Raw genomic sequence first — 12,951 nt, forward strand, 5'->3', positions numbered from 1 at the left:
GGCCATAGCCGCATCTCTGTGGCAGGGCTGCGTTCCTGCCCTAAGGATACAAGGTGTGTCCCATCAATGTTTACCTCAAAGTGCTTTCTGCTGGTGGGGCTCATTTCCCAGGTGCTGGTTGTGCCTGTGATAGTGTTGCTGTTGCCATGGAAGAGCTTCATTAGATTGGGATAAGGTGAGATGCTTAACAGAAAGAAGCAGCACATTACATTTGCAGTGTTTGAATATAAGGTAGTGGTGTCCAGACTCGGCCCTCCAGCTTTTTTTGGGACTACAGTTCCCATCATCCCTGACCACTGGTCCTGTCAGCTAGGGGTGATGGGAGTTGTAGTCCAAAAACAGCTGGAGGGCCAGGTTTGGCCACCACCGATATATGGGGTTTCTAACTGGGACAACTAGTTATATCATGTTTCTTATAAGATTAGGTATTCAAATTATGTGAAGTTATTAAATATGCTGCGTAATTTTTCAAAATCTGTGTGCTTAGGAACCCAAGAAGCTCATGCCCAAGAAGCTCCTGAAAATAGAAAGGTTGAGTCTCAAAATGATGCGGACACCCAAACATGCAAAAAATAGTTTGCTTGCAAAGGTACTTTTTGTTATTCTAACAAACGAAAACATTATCTGGATATTTATAATTTTAACTCAATTGCTGGTTGTTGGGGTGGAGGTGAAAGAAAGTTTGTTGTCATTTACATAGTAACTTTGCATGAGAGACACTTTTTTCCCCCTCCCAAAGAGAACACTTCTAATAATATGGCTTGGGTATACTAAGATACCTTTTACATATTAATTTTTTTCTTGGATAGTGGCAGCCGTTCTACCTGGCTGCAGAAGACACACAGGTGAGGCAGCATATCCACTCCATTGAGTCGATTGGGATAAGCTGCTATTTGATCTTCCTCCTCTGGAGTTGTCTACTTGGCGACTGTTCCAACTGGTCATTGTACAAGGAGAAAGCTTTGGAACCCAAATTGGCTTCTTTTTATTTCTCTTTCCATACCTCCCCACTTTTTTTTATCCTGTCTTTTAAATTGTACATTTGAACACAGGGCATTATAATTATTTTTAAAAGAAATAATAAGGTCCATATTATTGGGGAATGAAGGAAGCTTCAGCAAAAATGAGAGCTAGCTAATTTTCTTCAAGAAACGAGTATACATAGAGTCCGCCCCCAAATGCAGCACTTCTGCATCAGACAGCTTGCTGCTAGAACGTGGGGCATGGTTGGTTCAGCGCTGGAAGGAAGTGAGGAAGGGAAAATGCAAGCCAAGAACTTAATTTCAGTGGTGTTGGTACTTCTCACTGTGCACCTGGGATAGTTACGGGCATGCTTGCGAACTGCAAATGACCCTTCACATTGCATCCAAGCCTCTGGCCACAGGAGTAACAACACCAATGCTTGATAAAGGTGGACTGTAAGTGACCATTCCCATGCTTTTGTTCAAACTACTGGAGTTACAAGTGCAGTGGAACCACAATTCTCTTTCTTAGCAAAGTGGATTTGCAAGTCCTGGTTATAAGTTAATGTGTTGTTGTTGTTGTTTAGTCATTTAGTCGTGTCCGACTCTTCGTGACCCCATGGACCAGAGCACACCAGGCACTCCTGTCTTCCACTGCCTCCCGCAGTTTGGTCAAACTCATGCTGGTAGCTTCGAGAACACTATCCAACCATCTCATCCTCTGTCGTCCCCTTCTCCTTGTGCCCTCCATCTTTCCCAACATCAGGGTCTTTTCCAGGGAGTCTTCTCTTCTCGTGAGGTGGCCAGAGTATTGGAGCCCCAGCTTCACAATCTGTCCTTTCGGTGATCACTCAGGGCTGATTTCCTTAAGATTGGATAGGTTTGATCTTCTTGCAGTCCATGGGACTCTCAAGAGTCTCCTCCAGCACCATAATTCAAAAGCATCAATTCTTCGGCGATCAGCCTTCTTTATGGTCCAGCTCTCACTTCCATACATCACTACTGGGAAAACCATAGCTTTAACTATACGGACCTTTGTTGGCAAGGTGATGTCTCTGCTTTTTAAGATGCTGTCTAGGTTTGGCATTGCTTTCCTCCCAAGAAGTAAGCGTCTTTTAATTTCGTGACTGCTGTCACCATCTGCAATGATCATGGAGCCCAAGAAAGTAAAATCTCTCACTGCCTCCATTTCTTCCCCTTCTATTTGCCAGGAGGTGATGGGACCAGTGACCATGATCTTTGTTTTTTTGATGTTGAGCTGTAGTTGGTGTCGAAATGAAAGCAAACCATGGATGGATGGGAGGGAGGGAGTGGGAGGGTGGGAGTGCCCAAGAATAAGCTTCTTCCAGCATCTCAACCATGGTGCACCCATGATTGTCTGTATGGCTTGTCCTGCAAAATGCTTGATGCAGAAAAATGACTTTCCCTTTCTTTTGCCCTCTAGAGTGCTATGAGATCTAGGGACCACACATATGCCTCATGCGCCCAATCAGCTATTTCTGTTGGTAAGATCGTATGTAGGGAAGGCAGGAATAAAAATGAAGAAGTAATATTTCACAGTACATTTGGGGAAGATACTGTTTTAAAAACATAAGTTGGAATTCACCATTATACTAATTCAATTGTTCTGTCAGCACAAGCATTTTTGCTTACCCCTCCCTTCTCCCCACCCTGTGTGCTTTTTCTGGGCATTGTCTCAACCCCCAGAGTGAACTTGGGGGAGATATGGGGCATGCAGAAGAAGGAGAGGAGGGGAAAGCCCCATTGCACTAACTGGAGTCCTCTCCTGACTTCTGCTAGTACAAAGGGTTAGTTGAATCTGTTCCAAAGTACTGCTTTTTATTTTGTTTTGTTCCATGGTACTTTTAATCCTTAGAGATGAATGAAGACTGTATTTAATTGATATTTTTATTATTATTTATTGAATTTATATACCACCCTATACCCGGAGGTCTGTTTCTGAACTTTTTAATGCCTTTTGTTTTTTAAAAATTGCAATTATCTGTTGAGTTTATGGGAATACTCTATTCTGTTGGGAATCTTGTGTAAACTAGTTCTCATACATTTCCATTTCAGATTCAGTGGGTAGGATCCAGGCTAACTGAGCAGTCCTAACATGTCAATAGTGGGGGAGATACCACCATCTTATTAAAATTACAATTGCCTTCCTTTTGTTGGTTATTCTACCAGTTGCAACAATTGGTGATCACCTAAGTCCCTAAGAAAAAGCCTTACACTGTACAGTTACCATAAATAACCAGAAGATGGAGCATAGGCTACACTGTTTGGGAAATGTGAAAGTTGTGGATGCAGTTACTTGTTGAACATTGTAGAGCAGTGGTTCCCAAACCATTTCCCCCATGGACCGCTTGAAAATTGCTGAGGGTCTTAGCAGACCACTTAATGACTTTTCTGATTTGTCACACCAACTGCATTGCATTGTGCTAGATGCTGTATGATTTTAAACTATAGTCTTATTGCTTCTTTCATTTCTTATATTGTATTTTATTGTATTGCAATTTGCATTTCGTAAAATTCAAACTGTAATGCAATATAAGAAAGAAAAGAAGCAATAAAAATACAACTAAAAACAATATCCCTATTTAATGCAAGACACTCTGTGGTCCACCTGGATGAAGCTCACAGACCATGGGTGGTCCAGGGACCACAGTTTGGTTACTCCTGCTGTAGAATGTCATGGTCATCCTCTTGCCAAAGAGAAGCATAGTGATATGCCTGGTGAATTGTGGCTAAAAGCCACACAAAGAAATACTCTGTATTTTCTTTAATAGTAAGCACCATGACCCTAAATTTACTGAAGGCCAAGTTTAGCACTTACATAGCTGTATGAATTCATGAGTAATTTTATTCATAAAACCTCAACACTATACTTAAATTCACAGTGGTATGTAATCTAATGTTTCAAAATGCTAAGAAGGAGATATATGAAGGATATATAGTATTTAAAAAATGGCAGGTAGCCATGTTGTTCCATTAAAAAATAATAATCAAAAGTAACAGTAGAACCTCCAACTACCATTAGAACCAACTAAAAAGTTAATGACGAATTGAAGTGGGTGGGCTGCAATTTCATCAGCATCTTTCATCAGTCTGGATCACGCATAGGCAAACTCAGCCCTTCAGATGTTTTGGGACTACAGCTCTCATCATCACTGACCACTGGTCCTGTTAGCTAGGGATGATGGGAGTTGTAGTCCCAAAACATCTGGAGGGCCGAGTTTGCCTATGCCTGGTCTGGATATTAGAAACAGTTGGCGTGGGGTCAGAAAAGACTCTTCTTATTTTATCTGTAAGACATCAAGAGAAAAGGTGGGGTATATAGATTGCTATACAGTATTTTTTGTAATATTTTTTTAAATGGAATGGAGGAGACATTCTGTTTTTCCAAACAGTGTGTGTGTGTGTGTGTGTGTGTGTGTGTGTGTGTGTGTATGTGTACACCATTATTGGTACCTAGTGGTGGCATGAAAGCCTTTGTCAGCAGTTAATTTGGTTCTGTTCCAAGTAGTGCTAAAGGCAGACCCAGATAACTGCTCACATTTATATTTTCAGAGAGAGCAGTTGCATGTGCTTGTAGCCATTGATGCAACCTGAACTGTTTTTGGGTTTGTTGCTCCTTGGCTCACAGAACCATTTCCCCAGAACTACGTTTTCATCAATTTTTAGAAGCTTATAGTGATACATTGATCATGATGTGTGTATAGCAGATTTGGGTATTTGGGACTACAGCCCCATCATCCATGACCATTAGCCATGCTGCCTGGGGCTGATGGGAGTTGGAATCCAAAATATCTGGAGGGCACCAAGTTAGGGAAGACAGCTAGTGTATAGGATTCCTGCCTTGAAAAGGATTCTGTGGAATTTTCAGCAGCACTTGCTACAGATTTACAAATCTCTGCCACTTATGACAACTTGGGTAGGAGTTTTACTCTGGAGCAGGGTAAATTAAATTAAAGAGTATATTTATTCAATTTGTGCAGAGGGCCAATACCCCAAAATGTTCAGGGGTATATAATCATGTATATATGGATTAAATACAAAAGCAGGTAAGAGATGACTATAGTTAATCCCTTTTGTAGTTAGTGCTGTCTCTTGAGTGCTGCCCCTAAGACCTTGAAGTTTTAGCCATATAAAGGCTTTCTAATTAAGTAAGCAAATACCTATCAATATTTATTATTCATAGTTTCAGGCACAGCTTCTCTATATTAATCCAGTCAAAGGCAGCAGAAAGAATGAGAGAAAGAACAGGCAAGGGTAAAAATTTTCTCCTGGTTCCTCCAGGGAGAAGAACTGTGGCTCTTGACTAGGAATTCTTGGATCCACTGGACAATGCCTTTGAGTCATCGTGTTTTAATTGGATTGGATCCTCAATGAGTCTTTCTCCACCACCTCAGTGAGGGAATCAGAATGAGAAAAACAGAAAAAGCATAGACTCTAGCTTCCATGCTTATTAGTATCAGCAGGCTGGCCCAGCATTCTTAAGCAGCCACTAAGCTGAAATCCAAAATATTAAAATGGTTAACTGCTTATCCTGGATGGAATAGCTCTGATACTTCCTTAAGCAGAAAAAAATGTCTCTTTTGAAAAGGGGCAGCAGGGAGGGCAGGAGTTTCTCTTTGGATCACTGTCCAATCAGCACCCATCAGGGCCAAGTTCAACACTGCAAGTCTGTCTATGATTTTACCAAAATCCCCACCATTGTATGGATACTGACCATTGTTTCTTTTGAAATTAGAATTCGCTCCATATGTTAAGAGTGGGTCCAAAATTCACCATCTTAGATTCCTTATAGGATTAAAAGTCTGGCCAGAAGAGTTTAATACTTCAAAGGCACAGGTGTACCATTAAATAGGGAGTGATTGTTTGGTGAGAACAGTTGGTTGACAAATGGCAAACACCTCCCCGTGCTCTCATTGAAGATAACAAGGATAACTTTAGCAAAAAGAAAAGATTAGTCATTGGCTTGAAATTCACATCCCATGCCCTCTAAGGTTAAAAATAATTAAAACTGTTTACATGGGATGGTTGCTTCCTCTGAAAGCAATCTTGGGGTCCAGGTTACAGGTGGCTGTTGGTCCAAATTTTGTCTCTATGGACTTTTCCATCACAGTACACTCCCCTCCACCCAGTGACGCTGCTACTGCTATTGTGATGTAACATAAAGCTCATTATAAAAAATGGGTTTCCCTCCACCAGTTTGACAACATCATACTCAGGCAAAGCAAATGAAGGGCAAAAGAAACTAAGCTAAGGTTTTTAATTCCTATACTATTTTAAAAATTATAATTGCTATCTCAAACATTTTCTGAAGGTTGAAAATTTGTGTAGAATTCTGACAGGCTAATGTTTTCACAGTATCAAATATTCTGAAACTCTGTAATTGAAGGAAGCACCGCGGAGAATGTTTTGTTCTTTGTGCTTGATATGATATGAAAGCAGAATGGCTGTATAATATAATATAATATAATATAATATAATATAATATAATATAATATAATATAATATAATACAGGAGGACTCTCCTGTGTGGGTGTCTGAGGGCCCTGCTCCTTCTTGCCACTCACCATCTGGCCTGGGGCGGGGCCTGAAGCCTCACAGGGACTGCTGGACTCTGCTGCCCAGGAGGACTCTCCTGTGTGGGTGTCTGAGGGCCCTGCTCCTTCTTGCCACTCACCATCTGGCCTGGGGCGGGGCCTGAAGCCCCATAAAGGACTGCTGGACTCTGCTGCCCAGGAGGACTCTCCTGTGTGGGTGTCTGAGGGCCCTGCTCCTTCTTGCCACTCACCATCTGGCCTGGGGCGGGGCCTGAAGCCCCATAAAGGACTGCTGGATTCTGCTGCCCAGGAGGACTCTCCTGTGTGGGTGTCTGAGGGCCCTGCTCCTTCTTGCCACTCACCATCTGGCCTGGGGCGGGGCCTGAAGCCCCATAAAGGACTGCTGGATTCTGCTGCCCAGGAGGACTCTCCTGTGTGGGTGTCTGAGGGCCCTGCTCCTTCCTGCCACTCACCATCTGGCCTGGGGTGGGGCCTGAAGCCTCACAGGGACTGCTGGACTCTGCTGCCCAGGAGGACTCTCCTGTGTGGGTGTCTGAGGGCCCTGCTCCTTCCTGCCACTCACCATCTGGCCTGGGGCGGGGCCTGAAGCCTCATAAAGGACTGCTGGATTCTGCTGCCCAGGAGGACTCTCCTGTGTGGGTGTCTGAGGGCCCTGCTCCTTCCTGCCACTCACCATCTGGCCTGGGGTGGGGCCTGAAGCCTCACAGGGACTGCTGGACTCTGCTGCCCAGGAGGACTCTCCTGTGTGGGTGTCTGAGGGCCCTGCTCCTTCCTGCCACTCACCATCTGGCCTGGGGTGGGGCCTGAAGCCTCACAGGGACTGCTGGACTCTGCTGCCCAGGAGGACTCTCCTGTGTGGGTGTCTGAGGGCCCTGCTCCTTCCTGCCACTCACCATCTGGCCTGGGGCGGGGCCTGAAGCCTCATAAAGGACTGCTGGATTCTGCTGCCCAGGAGGACTCTCCTGTATGTGAGTGTCTGAGGGCCCTGCTCCTTCCTGCCACTTACCACCTGGCCCAGGGCAGGGCCTGACGGGCCTCACTAGGACAGTTGCTGTTACTGCTGGAGGGGTGCAGAGTGCTTTTAAAATGTTTTAAAATTTTTATTTTGAATTTTCTGTATGTGGGGTGGGGTGGGGTGGGGTGGATGTTTATTGGGCCTGGGAATTTGTTTGATTTTATGTTTTTGTAATTTTTATAATTTTTATTGTTTTTTGTTTGTATTGTTTTATTTGTGTTGTTGTTGTTTCTTTGTTGTTGTTTTTTAAAGGGGTTATTTTGTTCTTAAGGGGAGGGGTCAGGGCTGCCGGGGAATGGGCCCCAGCCCACAAAATGGCTGGGATATGTTTCACGGGGGGGAATGCACTGGGACAACCGATCTCAGTGATCACGGGTAGGAGGAGGAGTTACGCTAAGACCAGACCATGTCATTACAGAGGAGGCAGGTTTAGTCGTTGTCTGAGGACTATCCCTGCCTCCGGGTCTGGCCCTGACCGGATGAATACTAGAATCAGCAAGGGATACCCACATGACCTGAAAGTGTTGCTGTGCAATGCCAGGTCAATGATTCATAAGACCACTGCCATCCATGACTTGATCATGGATGGAGGACTTGACCTGGCATGTGTAACAGAGACTTGGTTGGATGAAGCAGATGGGCCTGTCCTTGCCGCTGCTTGTCCACCAGGTTTCTCTTACGCACAGCAACCCAGGTCATGTGGGCGGGGAGGGGGGGTTGCAGTGATTTTTAGGAAGTCATTAGTTTGCACCAGGCGTCCTATTGGGAAGACCCAGTTTTCTGAGTGCATGTTCTGGAAGTTGGGCAATAGGGGCAGTACAGGATTCCTTTTGGTGTACCGACCTCCCCGCTGCACCAAGGATTCCCTGCCCGAGCTGCTTCAGGTCGTGGCGGATGTTCTCCTGGAGACACCTAGCTTGGTCGTCCTAGGGGATTTTAACATCCATGCCGACACGACCTTACAAGGGGCCGCTCGGGACTTCGTGGAAAGCATGGCCTCCATGGGGCTGTCCCTGAATAAGTCTGGCCCAACCCATAGCCGCGGACATGCCTTGGACCTGGTGTTTACCTCTACGGATGTTGGTGATCTGACACTAAGTAAAAGTGAAACGAAAGAAGTGCCATGGTCAGACCACTTCCTGGTGCAACTGGACTTCTCTGCGACCCATCCCCTCTGCAGGGAGGTGGGACCGATTCGGATGGTCCGCCCCCACCACTTAATGGATCCAAATGGTTTCCAGAGAGTGGTAGGGGATGCTTTATCCCATGTTGATGGCCTTTCAGCCGATTCCCTGGTGGCCCGCTGGAATGTGGAGTTAACCAGGGCTATTGACTGTTTGGCTCCGAAGCGCCCTCTCCGATTGCATGGAGCCCGGAGAGCCCCGTGGTTCTCCACGGATCTGAGGGCAATGAAACAATCGTTGAGACGGCTAGAGCGCCGGTGGCGGATAACCCATTCTGAATCTGACCGGACACAGGTTAGAGCTCAACGTCGAGCCTACCAAGTGGCGATAGCGACGGCGAAGAAGACTTTCTTCACCGCCTCTATTGCATCTGCAGAAAACAGCAGCAGGAGACTCTTTCAGGTGGTTCACAATTTAGCGGAACCACCTGTAACATCGGGGCCCAGTACGGGCCACATGTTCTCCTGCAATGATTTTGCAAAGTTTTTTGCAGATAAAATCGCTCAGATTCGGGAAGAAGTAGACTCCACCGTGGGAGCAGGGCCGGGGCGGGAGAGTGCTAGAGTCCTGTCTGGTCAAGTTGTGTGGGATCAATTCCAATCTGTTACCTCCGAGGATGTGGACAGGCTGCTTGGACGAGTGAAGCCAACCACCTGTCTCCTGGATCCTTGCCCATCCTGGCTTATAAAAGCTAGCCGGGAAGGACTGGGCGATGGGCTTCGTGGAGTGGTGAATGCTTCCCTCCGTGAGGGAGCCTTCCCAGACCCGCTGAAAGAGGCGGTTATTAAACCGCTTCTTAAAAAACCATCTCTAGATGCGGCCACGATGGCCAATTATCGCCCAGTCTCAAACCTTCCATTCTTGGGCAAGGTGATTGAGCGAGTGGTTGCTGAACAACTCCAGGCACGCCTGGAAGAAGCGGACCATTTGGATCCCTTCCAGTCGGGATTCAGGCCTCATCATGGGACTGAAACTGCCTTGGTCGCACTGGTTGATGATCTCCGGCGGGCTAGGGACAAAGGTGAGAGCTGTTTCCTAGTTCTGCTGGATCTCTCAGCGGCGTTTGATACCATCGACCATGACATCCTTCTGGACCGTCTTGAGGGGCTGGGAGCTGGGGGCACTGTCATACAGTGGTTCCGCTCCTTCCTCCTGGGCCGTGTTCAGAAAGTGGTGATGGGGGATGAGTGTTCAGACCCCTGGGCTCTCACTTGTGGGGTGCCTCAGGGTTCTGTCCTCTCCCCCATGCCTTTCAACATCTACATGCAGCCGCTGGGAGGGATCATCAGGAGGTTTGGGCTGGGTGTTCATCAGTATGCAGATGATACCCAGCTCTACCTCTCTTTTAAATCAGAACCAGTGAAGGCGGTAAAGGTCCTGTGTGAGTGTCTGGAAGCGGTTGGAGGATGGATGGCGGCTAACAGATTGAGGTTGAATCCTGACAAGACAGAAGTACTGTTTTTGGGGGACAGGAGGCGGGCAGGTGTGGAGGATTCCCTGGTCCTGAATGGGGTAACTGTGCCCCTGAAGGACCAGGTGCGCAGCCTGGGAGTCATTTTGGACTCACAGCTGTCCATGGAGGCACAGGTCAGATCTGTATCCAGGGCAGCTGTTTACCAGCTCCATCTGGTACGTAGGCTGAGACCCTATCTGCCTGCAGACTGTCTCGCCAGAGTGGTACATGCTCTGGTTATCTCCCGCTTGGACTACTGCAATGCGCTCTACGTGGGGCTACCTTTGAAGGTGACCCGGAAACTACAACTAATCCAGAATGCGGCAGCTAGACTGGTGACTGGGAGCGGCCGCCGAGACCATATAACACCGGTCTTGAAAGACCTACATTGGCTCCCAGTACGTTTCCGAGCACAATTCAAAGTGTTGGTGCTGACCTTTAAAGCCCTAAATGGCCTCGGTCCAGTATATCTGAAGGAGCGTCTCCTCCCCCATCGGTCTGCCCGGACACTGAGGTCCAGCTCCGAGGGCCTTCTGGCGGTTCCCTCACTGCGAGAGGCCAAGTTGCAGGGAACCAGGCAGAGGGCCTTCTCGGTGGTGGCGCCCGCCCTGTGGAATGCCCTCCCATCGGATGTCAAGGCGATGGACAACTACCTGACATTCAGAAAACATCTGAAGGCAGCCCTGTTCAGGGAAGTTTTTAATATGTGACATTTTAGTGTATTTTTCATCTCTGTTGGAAGCCGCCCAGAGTGGCTGGGGAAACCCAGCCAGATGGGCGGGGTATAAATAATAAATTATTATTATTATTATTATATAATTAATAATATAAGTAATAATATAAGTAATAATATTCACAATACTATACAAGATGAACTATTGATCTCATCTGTTGAATAAAGGCAATGGCTTTAATCAAACTCATTAAAAAAAATTCTTTCCGGAATGAGCTTATACATAGTGCTGTCAGCATGTGACTCATAGGTGAACCTCTTTTACCAGTTAAGGTTGCTTCCTCTCCTTTGCCAGTAGAGTGTCTTTTGAGTTAAATTCTGCTCAGCTGATCCTCTGGCTGTTGGGGGGAAAGTTCCAATCCATTAGACTATTAATGCAACATAAAGTATTCATGAGTGCATTCGTAATGAGGTGAACTGAAGTGATTTGGGACAGACTCACATTTCCAAACCACATCATTAACAAGGCTTGGTTCACACACAATGCTAAGCCATGGTTGTTTAAAGTATGGTTTATATAGGAATGTCTGAACCCAGCCTAGCAGACTTGTCCTTGTTTGTTTTCTGACCTTCAGCAGCAGTGAAAAGCCCTACTTTCATATGGAAAGAGGGTTTCATTTGTGTATAACAGGCAAGAAAAATTAGACTGCAGAGCAGGATATTTAGGTAATATTAATTAATGGCTAAAGATGAACCACATATGCTTGATTTGGTTCCTGATTTTCTCTCTCTCTTTGTACCAGGACAAAAACAATTCCCTGCCCTTGGGACTGAGGTATGGCATACTGTATTTGTATTCAGAATACTGGGATTGATTGTATGTTTTAAAATTTATTACCAGGATGTTATGCTTTGAAAGATTGCTGTTATGCTTTGGGATTTTGAAAACTACTTGAAACAACAAAACTGAAAAGGTCTCTCCTCCACTTATACCATACACTTGTTCTCGTTTTGGTAGTTTCGTCATTGGTAGTCTTGCCTCCTGTCAAGAACCAAATTGTCCTCACCCAGGCAAATGTGTATACATTCTTTATACACAAAGCATCATACATCAGTTTAGTCAGAACCTCCCATCAACCCACCTGGCCCATAAGGGGATAGGTGGCAACTATCCAAGGCTTATAGCTAGCGCCCTCCACTGAGCCAAGATCCCAGGGCCCACAGATAAGCATAACATCAAAGCAAGCTAATTACCATGTATCACAGCAAGTGCATAAACACAGGGGAACTACCAATTAGTTTCAGGCTTATCCTGACTACCAAGATAGGGTTTGCAGAGCTTCTGGAACAGGCCCACCTTTGCTTCAACACATACTGCCAATGTTTGGATTCCACAAGCCTCTCAGTTGTGCATGGATGGTGCCATGTGGTTATGTAAAGATTCACAGAGTGAGTTTACTTTTAGTTATATTAGAAATAGTTGGGGATTTTTAGTGGTGGTGTACATCTAAATGGGGCAGTGGGAGAATTTCCATAATCTTTCCTAAGGGGTGCACCAACTTAGCCTGGGTCTTGAAGGGCTTCAATAGAAGTAATGAACAGCTACATTCTCTGCTTAAGTAAACAGCTGTTAGGATCGTTATTTTAAAATTTACAACCTCTGTTTTATCTCTTGGTTTTGTCTGTTTTAGGGTTTGGTACTTGCTGACAAAAGGTATTTGTGATGAAAGTATGATTAAAACATGTATTTTTTTCACATGTAAGGAACAAGATTTTGTTTCTCATTTCATTATCATTTGTATACTTCCTTTCTACATCGCTGTGCTCAAGGTGGTTTGCTCATGCCTTGTAGTGGGCAGCAACACTTTATTTCATCTGCTACAGCAATCAACCAGTAGTGTAGCTCACTAGCAACAGGTAACCCATCCTGTTTCTCCCTTTCCACTTGCCACCACCCACTGGCCACGTCCCCCCAAGGCAAGGGGTGAATAATTACAACTGCACTGCAATGGTCTTCTTGGGAGCAGCCGTCTCCCAAGAAATTCCAAGATTTCTGTTTGGCAACCTCAGCTAGTCTCCCCTCTAGGT

General features: G+C 45.6%; 1 protein-coding gene across 3 annotated transcripts in view; it reads left to right on the forward strand.

The window, feature by feature from the left end:
* Positions 1–12,951, forward strand: part of LOC307209439 (uncharacterized protein) — a 95,439-nt gene that overhangs the window by 67,445 nt on the left and 15,043 nt on the right. For all 3 annotated transcript variants that reach the window (XM_079964493.1, XM_079964492.1, XM_079964494.1), the window contains 4 exons: positions 488–589; positions 2,407–2,467; positions 11,667–11,698; positions 12,555–12,577. In XM_079964493.1, coding sequence (XP_079820619.1) covers positions 488–589; positions 2,407–2,467; positions 11,667–11,698; positions 12,555–12,577 — 218 coding nt within the window. The remainder of the gene's footprint in view (positions 1–487; positions 590–2,406; positions 2,468–11,666; positions 11,699–12,554; positions 12,578–12,951) is intronic.

This window comes from Podarcis cretensis, assembly GCF_951804945.1.
Source record: "Podarcis cretensis genome assembly, chromosome: 2".
Lineage (NCBI taxonomy): Eukaryota > Metazoa > Chordata > Lepidosauria > Squamata > Lacertidae > Podarcis > Podarcis cretensis.